Here is an 18,815-nt window from a genome sequence, read left to right as displayed (position 1 = left end):
GCGTCAACCTCAGGCCGCCCTGCCGCAGCCCGTACAGCGCGACTTCAGCTGGAGACATGATGTTCGTAGTCTCCGGCGTTCGTCTGGCTTTCTGTCGCGGTCGGATCTTCTGTCGCGGTAGGTGGTTGTAGACACAGCGCTCACAACAGAAATAACAAAAGGTACTTTTATTAGCATCCACCCACTATAAACCATTATGAACTTAAGATCCGACAAACATAAAGGCAGAACTGAGGACTTATAAAGGGAGAGGAACAAACGAGGAAACAAGATGATTAATCAAACACAGGTGATGGGGATCATTAATTAACAGAACTAGGACAGGAACTAAAACAGGAAGAACCAAATAAGGTAGAAACAGAACAAAACCAAAACTGACATGTTACATATATATAATGTTTAGCATTTTCCATTAACATTTTAGTAATTTTGTTGTTGTTGTTTTTATGAGTTATCATTTAAAAATAAAAATAAATAAATATATGTATATCTATTTATGTATATATAGACATGGTTATTATAGTTTTAGTTATTTCAGTACATCAAGTTAGACTAAATTAACTAGCTTTGGTAACTAGCTGAAATAAAATAAGTTTAAGGGTTTTTTATATTTTATTTTATTTCAGTTAGCATTTCTTTTATTTCAGGTAACAAAACAGCTTTTTATCTGCTTCACAGCTGATGTTCCCTCTGCTCTTATTAAATATTAATGTGTTGCAACTCTTCACTCTTCTCAGGGAGACGAACTCGGGCCGGCCTGGCGTTTGGGTCTACGAGATCGGCACGTCTCCGTTTTTCACCTCCATCACACCTGGAGTGGTAACAGAGGTCAGAGAGGTCACAGAGGTCATGACTGAGCAGACTATGGTGGACACTCCGGTCCCTGAGCCGTCCGTCCCGTGGATTCGACTGCCCTCTGAACCTCCGAATGAAACCAGCAGTCCAGAGCCGTTCGCAGAGTCATCGACGCCGGACGAGCCTCAGTATCGTTATGTTCAGCCACGACCAAAGACGTCTCAACAACAACCGCAAAACCCACAGGTGCTGATCATCGACGAGGACGAGCTGAACGTCGACGGTGAGAGAAAAACACTGATTATATTAGGGGGTAGGGCTAACACGGTTCTGTGATCCGTAGTAAATCTCCATCCGAAGGCCAGAGAAACTCCAAATACGCCCCGCAGAAGAAACCCAGGACATCCCTATAACACTAGCTGAATAAACAGAAGATTTAAAGGGATAGTTCACCCAAAAATTAAAATCCTGTCATTAATCACTCTCCCTCATGTCGTTCCAAACCCATAAGACCTTCGTTCATCTTCAGAACACAAATTAAGATATTTCTGATGAAATCTGAGAGCTCTCTGATAGACAGCAACACAACTGCAAAAAATTGTATGCAAACATGTAAATTGCACCTAAAGCAATGTGATCTAATCACTAGCACACCCTGAGCACATGTGAGTTAACCCATTCCTCTTATCGGCAAGATATATCGGTATAATTTTTCATATCGGGCCGATGCCGATATTTACATTTAAAGCCATTATCGGCCGATTCTTATATCAGTCCGATAATATCATGCATCCCTAAATTATATTGTCTTATATTTCGCTAAATGCTCTTCTCTAGTCTTCATTTCTCTAGTAAATAACGAGCTGTAGACACTGATGACTTGCCTGAGGTAAATGAAATAACAATTTGTTTACAAGCTGTTTTAATGACGTCTTTCTGCAATTGAAACACCGATAGAGCGCCAAAACGGCATTTATTGTCTGTATTTCCTGAGAAATTTAATGATTTGTTACAGAAAGACCCGTACCGAAAATTTTCGGTATGAATATGTGTACTGTTACACCCCTAAATTATATTCAGCTGAACAAGTCCAAATTGTGTGTCCACAATAAATGTTTCTTGGTATTTTTGGCAGTGTTTTCTTATAACTACGAGACGTGCTCCAGTAATAAGTGCTCTGTGTTCGCCGACTGCAGAGATTATGCTTCTGGATACTGCTGTCACTGCAAACCTGGTTATTACGGCAATGGCAAGGATTGTGTCGCCGAAGGTGAGTTTACATCGCAACCAGGGTTATTATCCCTTACTAAAACTAAACAAAATAATTTTTATTAAAATTTAAATGAAAAAAATGTCTTCACTTGAAGTAACTTGAATACTTGAACTTATTTTAAATTATAAAATAAATGTATAAATATATAAAAAAAATATTTTATTTCAGATCTTTGCCAAGGCAACATTTCAAATTTTTCTTTAGTTGAAGCACTAAAATATCTAAAACTAAAACTGAAATAAAAAAAAGAATAAAAAACTATATAGAGATTTTTAAAAACCCCAAAACTTAAAAAATTCACACACACAGAAAAATAATCAGTAAACCTGGAATTAAAATGAAAATGAAAAAAATAATTCTAAATATTAATAAAAAAATTATAATAGTATATTTTAATGATAATGATTTAAATTTAAATGATTTAATGATTTAAAATAACACTGGGTCACATAATTTTAACTCTAAACATTATCATCAGGATATGTATTGTTTAGTTTGCAATAGTGTTATTATAGTTAGCTAAAACTAAAACTAAAAGCTTAAAAAACGTTTTTGGTACTTGAAATACAATAAAAATTAACTGAAATAAAATAAAATAAAATTTAAAAAAGTAAACGTATTTTATTTCAGCTAGTTGCTGAATATATCTCATTTTCCTTTAGTTTAATTTTAACTAAAGCTAAAACCATAAGAAAAAAATAGTTACTTGATATTAATGTTAACTGAAATCAAATCAAATCAAACAATATATATATATATAAATATGTGTATATATATATATATATATATATATATATATATATATATATATATATATATATATTTGAAATAAAACAAAATTATTAAAATTATATAGACCTATTTATATATATTAAAAAGAAACACACACACAAAAAAACTAATGGTAATAAAAGTAAGTTTTATTTTATTGTTTCAGTTATAGTTAATTTAGTACATCAAGTTAAACTAAATAAAAATGAGAAATGTTGCTTTAACATTTATTTTATGAAATAGTAATGAAAAGTTGGTTTTAGTTTTAGATAAATGATAATGACTCTGATCCCAAGTAACACTATGTGTTTGGATGTATTATATATATTTGCTTCATCCATTTTTAACAAACAACAATAATTCCCTAAATATCACATCTTTCCCGACTCTCCAGGCAAGCCTCAGAGGATGAACGGGAAGGTCAACGGCAGGATTTATGTCGGGGATTCTCCGTCTCCTGTGGAGTTTTCTAACAATGACCTGCACTCGTATGTGGTGACTAACGACGGTCGGGCGTATATCGCCATCAGCAGCATCCCGGCCAGCGTCGGCCCGTCTCTGCAGCCGCTGCCCGCTCTGGGCGAGACCATCGGCTGGGCCTTCGCTCTGGAGCAGCCCGACTTCCAGAACGGCTTCAGCATCATCGGTGAGACCTGATCAGTCATTATTTATAATAGTGCTGTTTTTGTTTGCATAATATATGTATGTGTATTTGTTATGTATATATAAATACACACACATACAGCATATATTTTGAAAATATTTACATGCATATATTTATATTCATGTAGTTTTGATCATATATTAATATATTTAATATATAAACGTAACACTTTTCTTAAATATTTACATGCATGGGTGTGTATTTATATATAAAATATGCACAGTACACACATATATTATGTAAACAAAAACTTTTATTTTGGATGCGATTAATCATGATTAATTGTTTGACAGCATTAAAAATTATAATTTTTAAAAATATTTTTTGCTTATGTTTATACAGTTACCTCTTTGTCTCTTAAAAAATAATTTCCAACCATGAAACAATATTGTCATAAAATGAGTTTTTGCTTCCAGCTACTGCTTTATCATTATTAATTATTATTATATTAACTTTATATTAATATTAATCATTAATGATTTCATCATAATATTTGTTATATTATTGATTTGTTATTGTTGTTGTTGATAATAATAATTTAATTTAACAATATTACTAACATTATTACCATTAATTATTTTAATTATTATTAGGTTAATAACATTAACTAAATATCAACAATATTATTATCATTAATAATTATAATACTTATTATTTTTACAATTATTGTTGTTGTTGTTAGGTTAATAATATTATTGTAATTAATAATATTAATTAATAATGTTTATTATTTAATGAAGTTATTATTATTTTTATTAGCTTAACATAAATTCAATTTCCATATACATTTTTGTAAGCTTTAAATAACGTTGTAAGCACGGCAATAAAACTGGACATGTCAACATTCTTCGAATATTAAAAAAACGTTCAAATAACCTTATATTTTGGGTGAAAATAAAGTTGTTTTAGGAACCTTTTAATAACGATATAATGATGACAAGAAATCTGAACGTCAATGTTTTAGTTCAAAAAGTTCAAAACAATGTTCCCACAGCGTTTTTATAACTTTGTCGCCTGGGTCCTTGTCTCCGCAGGAGGGGTCTTCACGCGGCAGGCCGAGGTGGTCTTCCAGCCCGGGAACGAGCAGCTGACCATCAGGCAGGAGTTCGGAGGAATCGATGAACACGATCATCTGCTGATCAGCACCGAACTGGACGGCAGGATCCCAGAGGTGCCACGAGGAGCCACGGTCCAGATCGAGCCCTACAGAGAGATTTACCAGTACTCCAGCAACCGTGAGTCAGCTTCTCAGATTCATGAGACTTGAGATATATATAATAGATATATATAATATAGATATATATGACATGCAGTCAGAAATATCATCATCTCAAGCTCGTAAATCACCAAGCAGAATTTTAGAATCCAGAATTTTACTCATGTTTTAGTAATTTACACCTAATTAAACATGCGCTTTCAATTTTATACATGCTTTTATTTTATTTGATTAATCATATTGTAAGAGAAACAAATGAGCCTGTACAATATCATTAAGGTATTTTTAAAATTATTATTATTATTTTTTTTTTTAGTTTTTTTTTTTTTTTTTCTGTTTCCATTAATGTTTTTTTTTATTGTATTTTTTAATGCTTATATAGTTTTTTATGAATTTTTCCTTCAGTTTTAGTTTTATTTATTTTTGTACATCAAGTTAACTAAATGAAAATGAGAAATTTTGCCTTGCTTATTGGCCGAAATAAAATTTTACATTTTATATATTTAATTTTATTTCAGGTAAAACCTATTTTATAATGGATTTTATTATTATTATTATTATTATGGTTAAAGTTTTAGTTTTATTTAACTATAATAAACTTGTGTACATTGCATTGTTTGAGTTCATTTCGAGCTTGAATCATGTTTTTTTGTATTGTCCCTATTACATATAAATAGTCAATATTAATGTAAAGCTGATGTAAAATGAACGTACATCAATTTAGTTCTGTAATTCAGTCATTTTTAAGGTGTTTTATGGTTAATGCAAAGCTAATAACTCCCCTTTTGGGGTTTGCTTTGTGTAAATTAATAAAAATGACAGCATTCTAAAAACGAGACGCTCAAGTTAAAATAAAAAAAAAGATTCTCAAATTTATATATATAATAAAAATAATTCTAAAAATGTTTAAAGTTTAAATTTTCAAAAATGCATTTCAAATTTTAAAAAATGCATTACTTTCTCCATTTAACTGCTGGCATCTCCCTTTTTTTTAAATGCAAAATTGAATTCTGTGTTAGCAGCATGCATTTATCTTAATAACAGCAGAAATTGAAGCCAAGCAGCTTCATATGCTCACTTCAAAAACACCTTTTAATCTAAAGCTGAAACATATGAACACATACACTTGTGTGGTTTAATGCACAAACATCTGGAAGCTCTAGCCCCTCTCTGAGTATTGCAGTTTGTTGCTGCCACAGTAACACATGCACGTTAAGTATGTTGCATTTGCCTTCATGTCTATAGCATGCTGTCTATATCAGTCCTCTATCTTCTCTGCGATGTTCACAGTGATCACGTCCTCGTCGCGGCGGGATTACACCGTTAGCATGCCGGACGGTAGCGCTCGCACACACAGCTATCTGTGGACACAGAGCATCAAGTTCCAGAGCTGCCCACACGAGGAGGTCCTGAGCTCTGCGCCGGCGAGCCAACAGCTCAGCATCGACCAGATCTTCGTCATGTACGACTCCAGCAACCAGCTGATCCGCTTCGCCATGAGCAACAAGATCGGCTCCATCCACAGTAAGAAACACATGAACATTCACAACTTAGACAGAGCGACTAAACACTGGGTTCTGTCATATATATGACCCTGGCCTGCAGCACAAAAGCAGTCATGAGTAACACGGGTATATTTGTAGCAATAGCCAACAATACATTGTATGGATCAAAATTATACATTTCTCTTTTATGCCAAAAATCATTAGGATATTAAGATCATGTTCCATGAAGATATTTAGTAAATTTCCTACCGTAAATATATTAAAACTTAATTTTTGATTAGTAATATGCATTGCTAAGAACTTCATTTGAACAACTTTAAAGGAGATTTTCTCAATATTTAGATTTTTTTGCTCCCTCAGATTCCAGATTTTCTAATAGTTGTATCTCAGACAAATATTGTGCTATCCTAACAAACCATACATCAATGGAAAGATTATCTATTCAGCTTCAGATGATGCATAAATCTCAATTTTGAAAAATTGACACTTATGACTGGTTTTGTGGTCCAGGATCACATATATGTTGGATAATAACTCATATACTACTGTGTTTGGGGTCGGCAATATTTCCTAATGTCTCTTCTGCTCATCAGGGCTGCATTTATTTGTGAAAAATGTGAAATATTATTATAATTTAAAATAACTGTTTTCTATGTGAATATGTGTTAAACTGTAATTTATTCCTGTGATGCAAAGCTGGATTTTCAGCATCATTACTCCAGTCTTCAGTGTTGCACCATTATTTATTTATTTTAATTGTACATTTCCATGATTTTGTAATTTTTTTTGTAAGTATTTTATTATTTTAAAATCCTTCACTTTAATTGTACATTTTATTGGTTTTTATTTAGCTATTATTTAAATGATAAATTATTTTTAATTTGACAAATTTATATTTTATACATTTTTAGTAAGCATTTTATTTTGTCTATTATTTTGAAATTATTTATTTAAATGTTTTTTATGATTTTGATTAATTATCTTCCTTCAGAAATCATTCTAATATACTGATTTACTGCTCAAGAATCATTTCTGATTATTATCAATGTTGAAAACAGCTGTGCTACGCAATATTTTTGTGGAAACTGTGATATATTTGACATTTAGCAGACACTTTTATCCAAAGCAACTTACAGTGCATTCAGGCTTTACATTTTTTATCAGTATGTGTGCTCCCTGGGAATCGAACCCATGACCTTTTACGCTGTTAATGCTCCACCACTGAGCCACAGGAACATTTTAGTTTTCAGGATTCACAGATGAATAGAAAGAACAGCATTTATTTGAAATAGAAATCTTTTGTTGCATTATAAATGTCTTTACTGTCGCCTTTGATCATTTTAATGCATCCTTGATTAATAAAAGCATTCATTTCTTTAAAAAGAAATCTTACTGATCCCCAAAATTGAACTATGACTGTTCTTTACTAACTCTGCTGGCTACGTTCATGTATGGGATCTCAGCAGAAAGGTTTAACTCAGTCTCCAGCTGATGTTTATGACTGTGTGTTCTGGGTCAAAGGTCGTGTGAGTGTGTGTGCTGGTGTCTGTAAGCCGATCTGAGTTAAACCGGAGCTGAGGAAGAGCGCTAACATCTGTGCGTCTCTCGTTCAGGACAAACGTCCATCAGTAGGAGCGTGGTGGTGGTTATTAAGATCAGCTTAAGATCTGTCATCTTGCTGAGTTTTAAGATCTGACAGGCCCAAATGTGCTTTTATTTTTTAACCATATCAAGTCTCTTTTTTTTTATGTATAGTGTTTTTCACTAAACACATTGTTTCAAAGCAGCTTCACAGAAAATCATAATGTAAATGATCCGCTGTGAAGGTAAAACCGCCCGCTCCGAAGTGGGGGTTATATGCGTATATATATATATATATTTATATACAGTGCTGTGCAAAAGTTTGGGATCAGTCAGATTTTTTATGTTTTTAAAGAAGTCTCTTCTGCTCATCAAGGATGCATTTATTTGTTAAAAAATACAGGAACAAACCGTAATATTGTGAACTATTATTACAATTTAAAATAATGGTTTTCTGTTCTAATATAACATAATTTATTCCAGTGATGCAGCACTTAACGCCAATCTTCAGTGTCACATGATCCTTCAGAAATCATTCTAATTACTGATTTATGATTGATGTTGATAACAGTTTTGCTGCTTAATATATATATTTTTATTCAGGATTCTTTGATAAGTAAGTTAAAAAGAACAACATTTATTCAAAATAGAAATCTTTTGTAACAATATACCGTTCAAAATCTGAGGTCAGTATTTTTTTAAAAGAAATTAATACTTTTATTCAGCAAGGATGTGTTAAAGTGATAAAAAGTGATCGTAAAGACTTACAATGTTATAAAAAAAATTATTCTATTTCAAATAAATGCTCTTCTTTCTAACTTTTTATTCATTAAAGAATCCTGAAAAAAGTATCACAGGTTCCAAAAAAAAATATTAGGGAGCACAGCTGTTTACAACAATAAATAAATCATAAATCAGTATATTATTATGATTTCTGAAGATCATGTGACACTGAAGACTGGAGTAATGATGCTGAAAATACAGCTGCAGATCACAGACATAAATTACAGTTTAACAGATATTCACATAGAAAATCATTCATTTAAATTGTAATAATATTTCACAATATTACTTTTTCCTGTATTTTGATCAAATAAATGCAGCCTTGATGAGAAGAAAATGTGTCTTTAAAAAACTTACTGATCCAAACGTTTGAACAGCAGTGTATATATATTTAATATATTTAACTTTTTGCACTTGAGATTTCTATGTATCTCTTTAAAATGTACTGTAAGTATGTAGGCAAAGTTGGATATATTAAAGTATTTGTAGGTTATAATAACTTGTTATGTGGTGATATTGAGGATTATGAAACCAGTGAGGTTGAGTTTATAGTGATTTGGTTTAGTAGGGATTTGTATCACTGCAGCGGGTAAATGACAGGGTTACAACAGAACTAGTATTTTTGGTTACATTTTATTTGAAGGTGTCCTTGTTACAGTGTAATACATTCAGGTACTGAGTCATAATAATTAACTACATGTACTTACTATATGGTTAGGGATAGGATTTGGCTATAGGGTTATTTGCATTTAATTATGCATTAATTTATTGTTATTATAATAGTAAGTACATGTAACGTGTAACAAGGACGCCTTACAATAAAGTGTTACTGTTACATGTTACAAGTGTTACATATGTTTCAGTGTAAAGTGTTACTGTTACATGTTACAAGTGTTACATATGTTTCAGTGTAAAGTGTTACTGTTGCATGTTACAAGTGTTACATATGTTTCAGTGTAAAGTGTTACTGTTGCATGTTACAAGTGTTACATATGTTTCAGTGTAAAGTGTTACTGTTACATGTTACAAGTGTTACATATGTTTCAGTGTAAATTGTTACTGTTACATGTTACAAGTGTTACATATGTTTCAGTGTAAAGTGTTACTGTATTTTTGTGGCTTCTTTGAGTGTTTTATGTTTCAGGAGAGAATGAAAGATGGTGCTTCGACTCTCAGCTTTTGATGTGGTTTTATATTTATGTGCGTTATGGTTTGATGTGGTTTTATATTTATGTGCGTTATGGTTTGATGTGGTTTTATATTTATGTGTGTTATGGTTTGATGTGGTTTTATATTTATGTGTGTTATGGTTTGATGTGGTTTTATATTTAGTTTGATGTGGTTTTATATTTATGTGTGTTATGGTTTGATGTGGTTTTATATTTATGTGCGTTATGGTTTGATGTGGTTTTATATTTATGTGTGTTATGGTTTGATGTGGTTTCCTGGAAGTGAACGCAGACTCGGGTGTTTTTTAGGTGGGATCCCGGAGCAGAATCCCTGTTTCACCGGGAGACACGGATGCAACCCTAACGCCGTCTGCCGTCCCGCTCAGGGAAAAGAGTTCAGCTGTGAATGCACCGCTGGATTCACCGGCGACGGACGGGTTTGTTACGGTAACAATCCTCGTTTATATTTTAAATGGGTTAGTGTTTGTGTTCAAACAGCTGCGTCGAGTTACTGAAGAGCTCGCTCATCTCAGTGCAGATAAATCGAGTTGTTCTCTGGTTGTAGAAGTTATATTCTGATTTAATTTGACTTCAAAGCACCTCCCGGTTCACGGACGGGTCGATGATCCAATGCCAACACGCAGCGGAAGAGACTCGTGACTGTGTATACAGTGTTTAATTCATGGGATGTTTCCTCTCTTTGGGAGTTAAAGAAAACACTACTTAGCTCTTGGACTTTCTGCATGATTTGGTCCACGATTTGTCCCCCTATTTTAGCAGATCTGGGTCTTGTCATTGTTAATAACTGCTTTTCATGTCGAAACTGACACTTATATCAGTGAATATGAACAGAAACAGATGTTAAATATTGCTGCTTTTTCTCTTGAATGATTTATCTCAAAGACCCTAAATGAGCTAAATGAATTTAACATTTATTATTATTATTATTTTAGTTTTGGTAATTAAGTTTTGTGTGTTTTAGTCATTATTATTATTATTTTATTATTATTTTAAAATAGTTTCTATAGTTTTTTTTATTTTTTATTAGTATTTATTTTTTGTTTTCACTTACATTTTTGTAATAAAATAATAGTTGTAATAATTTTAAATAAATGTCTATGTGGTTTATCTATATTTATTTAATATTTTGTATTTTCTGTTTTCACTTTGATTTTAGTTAAAGTTGTAGTAATTTTGTTGTGCTTTTTGTCATTTTTCATTATTTTTAAATATGTCTTATTATTATTAGAAGTAGTAGTATTAGTATTATTTATTACTAGGGCTCACAAAAACAGAATTATTAGAATGAAATATTAATAAATATTTATTTATTCATTCATTCATTCATTCATTCATTCATTCATTCATTCATTTCTTTCTTTCTTTCTTTCTTTCTTTCTTTCTTTCTTTCTTTCTTTCTTTCTTTCTTTCTTCACATTTCAAAGTAATCCAAAACCTACACAAGCAATTGAAACAAAGTATAAGTAATGATAACAACATTAAAATAGTTTATAATAAAACTGTAAAATATTAGAATGCAATTAAACAAAGTCAAATAAAATAAAAATAAAGAATATGAAAAAATAAATAATGTATGCTTTAAATTGTGAAGTATTTGTACATCATAGTAGTATTTCTTGTACTATCTTTATGTATTTTTTGCAGATTTCAGCATTGGTATTTCCATTAACTCTTTCCCTGCCAGCGTTTTTAAACAAAAGTTGCCAGTCATCGTTTTTGCTGATTTTCACTAAAATTTCATCATGGCCCCCAGAATATTTTGTTGTATGAATATCTGAACATTCAATACATCAAAATAAAGAACAGGCCCTCTACCTTTAAACAAAAAAAAAAAAACCTGCTTTATTCTAGCTTCAAGCATTGTTTTTTATCAACACTTGAATGTAGGTAGGTTTCAGAAATAAATACATTTTGAGCAAAAAGCTGAGAAAATAAAATTTTTATCAAATACTACATCTGGATTATATTTAGTAATATTATCAAAGCAAAGATGCAGTAGATGGCTTCCATCAGTATCCCAAAGCTTCACAGGCCTTTAACACTTTCTGGATCCACATTTATATGCGGTTAGTGTTGATGATTGCATTATGTTTCATATGCATATGCTTACATATGAGATCATTTTTTTCTGTGTCTTCCTCGTCTGTGATTCTGATTCTAGACTCATTCAGGAGATGCATAATGGTGCCCCCTAGCATATAACAGCGAGAACGTGGAAATAAAAAAAAGCCTATATTGAGCTCTTGTCTGTGTATTTTATATTTAAATTTCTCTCTTCTGGTTTCTTAGATGTTGATGAGTGTTCAGAAAGCCCTCGGATCTGTGGGCCGTACAGCATCTGCAACAACCAGCCCGGATCTTTCCGCTGTGAATGTCTGGATGGTTTTCAGATCGCCGGCGACGGACAGACGTGTGTCGGTAAGAGACCCAACCGCTTCTGAACCAGGTTTGAGTTCGCTGGGATTAAAGAGATAATTCACCCAAAATGAAAATTCTGTCATTAATTATTCACCCTCATGTCGTTCCAAACCCGTAAGACCTTTGTTCATCTTCAGAACACAAATTAAGATTTCTGATGCAATCCGAGAGCTCTCTGACCCTCCGTAGACAGCAAAGATATTACCACGATAAACACACAGAAACATAGCAAGGACATTGTTAAAATAGTCCATGTGACATCAGGGGTTCAACCGTAATTTTACAAAGCTAGGAGAATACTTTTTATGCGTGAAGAAAACAATATTAACATAATTTATTCAGCAATTCTTCTCCCCGAGTTACCGTCTTCCTCCATTTTGGAGAGTACCCAGAATGTAATCAACGCTGATTACTCAGGGACAAGAATTGCTGAATATATTATGTTATTATTGTTTTCTTTATGCATTCTTTATGTGTGATTAGCTATGTTTCAATCCACCTTTTTTATGCGCATTTTGGAATATCACATTAAATAAAAACACTGGATGGAAACGTCAATATATGCATAAATTCTAAAAAAGCACATTAAAAAAATGTATGCACACAATTGAGTAGGATAAACTTTTTATCCGATAAGAAAAAATAAACTACGATGGATTCACATTTACAGAATAAATTCCTTCATGAGCATTAAAAAAGTCATGTGAGTTTGCGCTATGAGACGGGATAACTTTAACCAGCAGACCGACCTCGTTCCACAGCGTCTGAAATGTAGTTTTGGTCGTTCTGAAATGCCTGAGCAAAGTCTGTCGCAAGAGTATTTCTGTATAATTGTCTTACACGACTGCATCCCAAACAGCAGCATCTGCCTCTGAAATTGTGTTTCGTAATTTATCATATATGTAAATTATTATATTCAGTGGCTTCTCCTAGTTTTCTTAGTGATATTTAGTGCCAGTTTATCAGGAAGTGGCGATTTTGTTCTCTTTGATTTGTTGGATGGAATTCGCAAATGTTTTATTCGCAAATGTTTTATGCGATATTCCAGTTTTGCGCATAAGTTTAATTCGATTATTTGGATGGAAACATAGCTATTGGCTTTCATCCCTTTGTGTTAAACTATGCATACATGATGCTGTTTTGTTTATAATTTTTTAAGCAAATAAACATTATGCACTTTTGCACGTGCATTAGTAATATTTTGCTTGATGCGCCCTCTTGAGGCCTCAGGAGAGAAGACAAAAGCGTTTTTCCAACTGAACTGATGCCTTTTAAATTCAAATATAATTTGAATATTGACAATATTTATTGTTCTACACTTCCATTTGAGCAATTTTAACCAAAGAATGTTATAGACTTTTCATTAAGACTAAAGAATCATATCAACTTGTGGAAAATTGGCATCCGATGACCCCTTTAAATTGGAATATTGATAATATTCAAGTGCAAAATTCTAATGTAGTTTTTCAGCCGTTGTGACAGCCCTGCTGTGTGTGTCCCGTGCAGAGACGGAGCGTCCCGTGGATCACTGTCAGAGGGGAACGCACGACTGCGACGCTCCCGAACGCGCTCGATGCAGCTACACAGGAGACTCGTCTTATATCTGCTTGTGTCTGCCAGGCTTCTCTGGAGATGGACGCGCCTGTCAGGGTAACATTCACTCACCGCTGAGCAGAAAACACTCAGGAAAATGTTTATATGGCTAGTAGCAGTGTTGAGGAGTAACACTGCTACTAGCCATATATGGATTACTAGCTGCAACCAAATTATGCAATTTAGTGTTACATTTAAATACAATACAGTTAATTTAATAATTTAATTACAGAATAAATGTAACTGTTATAAGTTACAGTTACTGAGAAAAAGTGTAATTATAAGTGCTATCAAACAATTAATCGCATCCAAAATAAAAGGTTTTGTTTCCATATTATGTGTGCTTACTGTGTATATATATTATGCATATATAAATACACACACACTCACATGTTGTCACACTTCACCAGGGAGCACGGAGCAAGGAACGAGGATTGCACAAATCACAAACTTTAATATTCCAATAGGAAAACACCGGGAGCACAGGCAAGGAAGACATTCAAGAACCGACAAACACTAACTGAAAGGACTGGGGCTTATAAACACAGAGTAATCAGGGAGGAAGACGAGACACACCTGGAATCAAATTAATAATCAACATGAGGGAGAAACTGGGTCACAGGGAACACATGGGGAGCAAAACACACACAAAACAGTCCACAATCTTCCCAGAAGGTGCGTCCTCCAAAGGGGAGGGACGGGCGGGAACTAAGGAGGAGGCTCAGGAGGAGGACGGACACCCCGGGAGGGGGCAAGCAGACAGAGACCAGGGAGGTGACAAAGGAGGGAGGAGCCAGGAGGGACCCGGAGCAGGAGGCGTACAGCTGGACCCAGGCCACAGCCGTGAAGATGGCCCACGGTGGAGCCGACGGAGGGATGAGCCATGGAGGAGGGATGACCGCCGACCAACGGCGGCAGAGCAGGTGGTGGAGGAGCCCAAGGTGGAGATGGAGAGCCAACGAGCCAGGGGGATGCCGAGGATCCGGGGGGCCAGGGTGGAGCCGAAGGCTCTGGCGACCGAGGCGGAGGCCCGGAGATTCACGGCGGAGCCGGAGCGACTGAGGACCCAGGTGGAGCTGAAGGGAGGAAGGTGCCCACAGAGCCGGTAGGACGGAGCGACGAGTCGCAGCCAGAGGAGAGGAGTTCTGAGGCGGTGGCGGGTCGAAGCCCGACCAAGACGGAGCCGGAGGGACGAGGGAGCCCGGTGGAGCTAGTGGATCGATGGGTGACGGTGGAGGCGAGGGAGCTAAGAGCTGAGGTGGAGCCACTGGGTCTACGGGCCGAGGCGGACAGATAGGGGTCCGGACAGATAGGGGGTTGAGGGCGAGCGGGGGGGCTGCCAGACGACAGCGGTGGAGGAGGCAGGAGTGGGTGGGAGGGCAGGCATTCTCGAGGAGCGGCACTGGAGTGCATTTTCGAGAAATGGGTACTGGAGGATCTGATGCCCCCTCCCTGTCCAGCAGTCCCAGATCTCTCATCAGCTCACCCACAGCCGCGGTGCAGGGGGCGGAGCTCCACTCCACGCTCACACAGTCCACGGCTTTGAAAGAAACCTTTGAAGATGGTCGTCAAGACAAGTCACCTTTATTTCTATAGTGCTTTATACAATACAGACTGTTTCAAAGCAGCTTCATAGTAATAAACAGAGAAAAAGCATAATTCATTGAATATGAGATTAATTCAAATTATAAACAGACAATAGTGTGGCTATTCAGTGAAGCGTCTGTAGGTTTTGTCTCAGTCTCACAGCAGTAATGCGAGTCTCTCAGCAGACAGCGGAGCCCCTGGAGACAGGAAGTGCTGTGATCTGGACAGGAAATGCTCAGCACAGCTGTGTGTGTTATTTATCACTCCAGCTGTAAGGAAGGGTTGGCTGTGGGAGAGCGATTTGCTGCAGGGTGGACATACTTCATTAATAACACGCAGCAGATGTGCATTCCTTCATATAGAGCTGATTCTGATGAGTCAAGACCTGTACATATAGATCTGTCTGCACGTGTAAAACTGATCTGATTTTCTCACGCAGATATCGATGAGTGCCAGCCGGGCCTTTGCCATAGCGACGCCATCTGCTTCAACACACAGGGCTCCTTCACCTGTCAGTGCCGGCCTGGTTTCCACGGCGATGGCTTCAGCTGCACACCTGGATCCGGTAGGTGTTTATACCGTGGGTGTATCTGTGTGACGCTTATATGATGCTTTAAAGTCAGTGTGAAATTACTTTTTTAACTTCTGTGAGTCTTGTATAAATGCTGCCCACTGCTCCGGGTGTGTGTTCACTGTGTGTGTGTGTGTTCACTGTGTGTGTGTGTTCACGGTGTGTGTGTGTTCACTGTTGTGTGTGTGTGTTCACTGCTCCGGGTGTGTGTGTTCACTGCTGTGTGTGTGTTCACTGTGTGTGTGTGTGTTCACTACTGTGTGTGTGTTCACTGCTGTGTGTGTGTTCACTGAGTGTGTGTGTTCACTGCTGTGCGTGTGTTCACGGTGTGTGTGTGTTCACTGCTGTGTGTGTGTTCACGGTGTGTGTGTGTGTGTGTGTTCACTGCTGTGTGTGTGTGTGTTCACTGCTGTGTGTGTGTGTTCACTGCTGTGTGTGTGTTCACTGCTGTGTGTGTGTTCACTGCTGTGTGTGTGTTCACGGTGTGTGTGTGTGTGTGTGTTCACTGCTGTGTGTGTGTGTGTTCACTGCTGTGTGTGTGTGTTCACTGCTGTGTGTGTGTTCACTGCTGTGTGTGTGTGTTCACTGCTGTGTGTGTGTTCACTGCTGTGTCTGTGTGTGTGTGTTCACTGCTGTGTGTGTGTGTGTTCACTGCTGTGTGTGTGTGTGTGTGTGTGTGTGTGTTCACTGCTGTGTGTGTGTGTGTGTTCACTGTATTGTATATTTTTGTTTACTCACTATAACATTATCTTATTCAAAATGATAAAACATGCTTAAAAATGTAATTCATGCACTGTTCTATGCAAACATGTACTAGTCTATGCAAAAGTGTGATATCCTACTGTACTGGATGTCTGAATACTGATAAATGGTCTTAGAGTGCCATCTATTGGTCATACTGAGTATAGATGTTTTATAGGCCGTATACACCGGTCAAGGAGTACAGTAAACTTAGGATAACCTGGGGAACTTTGGGTGATTTCCAGAATATGAGGAATATGACAGATACATGTAACCAACTGTGATGTATGTCGTCTGGGATCACTGCCAACCAATGGGAGGAGAAGAAGAACTTTTACTTTTTAAAAATGACGAATACAGACGAATGCCACCATTAAAAAATAGACAAGGTGAACAAGTAATTAAATGTGGTAAATCAAACAGACATAGACAATGAGAATAACAGGAACTACCAAATATGGGCAATAAGAAACATATATATACTCTGTACCGACACTCACAGAATCAGAATCAGTCAATGGGACAGCTGCTTCTCGACTTTATTGTCTTGTTATAATAAAGTCTTTTCTTTCACATTTGAAACTCTGCTGTTTTTGAGCCTTTCTAATTGCACGACTGAGATCCAGACCATCGACGAGAGCACGATTTTCCACAACATAAAAGTGGCACCCCAGATGGGACTGGATTGAGGCTCCGGCGTCTTGAAGGGCCGTTGCAGGCGAGGGACCTGGGTTAACACGCAAACAATCCGAAATTACGAGGCCTCAAGGTAAGCAAGTTTTGCTTATATATTTGGATATAAGGAGATTGTTTGCTGGTTGACTAAGGGTTGAGCCTGTGGCGGTGATTTAGGACAGGGCCTCACCAGCCAACGGACTTAAAATTATTTAAATGTAAAAATGCATATGGATTGATGAGTTTCAAGTGTTAAAGAATATGCCCATTAGTTAAAAAGAGCACAGATGGTGCCAAAATAAAGTAGTAGTGAAAAAGCCTAGTGAAGAAGGGCTAGAAGTGTGAGCGTCTAGTTAAGAGGGACGCTGAATGCCGGCAAACGCCTAAGTGAGAGGCGTGGATCTGCGGTTACCGGCCCTGGGACAGAGGGTGACTGCTCGGACAGGTCCGTTTCTAATCGAAACAGTTAGTTTTTGTTCGTTATATGTTATATGTTATATGTAAGTGTTGGTACACTTGAGCAATATATGTTTGTCTAAAAGTAAAAGTGCACGGTTATTTGATAAAACTGCAGAGAAAAATCACGTTAAGATTTGAAAAAGATCATATTGTATTGAATGGAATATTTTAACGGATTATTGAAAATTGAAAGAACTAGAAACACCCCAAAAAATTGGTTGTGTCGTTTGTTTGGGCATTCTCCACAGTGTCGACGCTGTGATCCAAATTGTGAAACTAAATTGTTGATAAAAAGAAAAGAATTGAAAAAGGCAATCTGAGCGCCTGTTTTCCCATTGTTGCGCCAGGGAGAGAAGAGGGGACCCGCGAGGGTGGGGGCTGAGGCTTTCTGTGTGTGTGGACTGATAAAGAGTGTGTGTGTGTGTGAAGTGCTCGAGCAGTGTGTGTGTGTGTGTGTGCGAAAAGGAAGGAGAGGGAGAGAGAGATTCTGTTATTCTGAGTTTGCCCATACGGAGACATGAAGCGGACAGAAAAAATAAAACACATCGATTTGAATGACCCTGACACTGAACAAGAAAATCAGTTTCAGGCAGTATTGGTACAGACACAAGGTATTCGCAATCATTTTTGGTTGGAATCCAGCTTTATTGATCTCTATGGGCATGAACAGAAATTGACAGAATACAAGAAAAATATCTTTTTCAGAAAATTGATTAAGATTACAAATTTGGGAGAAAAATCAGCTGAATGGCCAGGAATAAAGTGGGAAGATGTGGTAATGAAACATATAACGATTCGGCGATTGAAATACAATTTGTTTAGACTTTGGGATGCAGCTCTTCCTTGGATGGGAGCTGAGTCAAATGCAATTGACATCCCAGTTGAACCAGTTGTAGCACCGTATATTAAAAATATTTGGGCACCCTGGCCAGTGCTCGAAAAAGGAGCTACAATTCTAGATAACATCCATCTCAGAGTGGAAGCTGAGACGAG

At 36.2% G+C, this 18,815-nt stretch overlaps 1 protein-coding gene across 1 annotated transcript in view; it reads left to right on the top strand.

Annotated features, from left to right (window-relative positions):
* LOC306855263 (nidogen-1-like) overlaps positions 1–18,815 on the top strand; it is a gene marked incomplete at both ends in the record, with an annotated part of 53,147 nt that overhangs the window by 9,221 nt on the left and 25,111 nt on the right. The window contains 9 exons of the mRNA XM_079393817.1: positions 738–1,078; positions 1,931–2,065; positions 3,234–3,485; positions 4,538–4,738; positions 6,010–6,243; positions 10,067–10,204; positions 12,068–12,196; positions 13,703–13,846; positions 15,816–15,941. Coding sequence (XP_079249943.1) covers positions 738–1,078; positions 1,931–2,065; positions 3,234–3,485; positions 4,538–4,738; positions 6,010–6,243; positions 10,067–10,204; positions 12,068–12,196; positions 13,703–13,846; positions 15,816–15,941 — 1,700 coding nt within the window. The remainder of the gene's footprint in view (positions 1–737; positions 1,079–1,930; positions 2,066–3,233; positions 3,486–4,537; positions 4,739–6,009; positions 6,244–10,066; positions 10,205–12,067; positions 12,197–13,702; positions 13,847–15,815; positions 15,942–18,815) is intronic.

The sequence above is a fragment of the Barbus barbus genome (assembly GCF_936440315.1).
Source record: "Barbus barbus genome assembly, chromosome: 35".
Classification (NCBI taxonomy): Eukaryota; Metazoa; Chordata; class Actinopteri; order Cypriniformes; family Cyprinidae; genus Barbus; species Barbus barbus.
The sequence above is the reverse complement of the archived record's forward strand: the minus strand, read 5'-3'. Positions and strand labels throughout refer to the sequence as shown.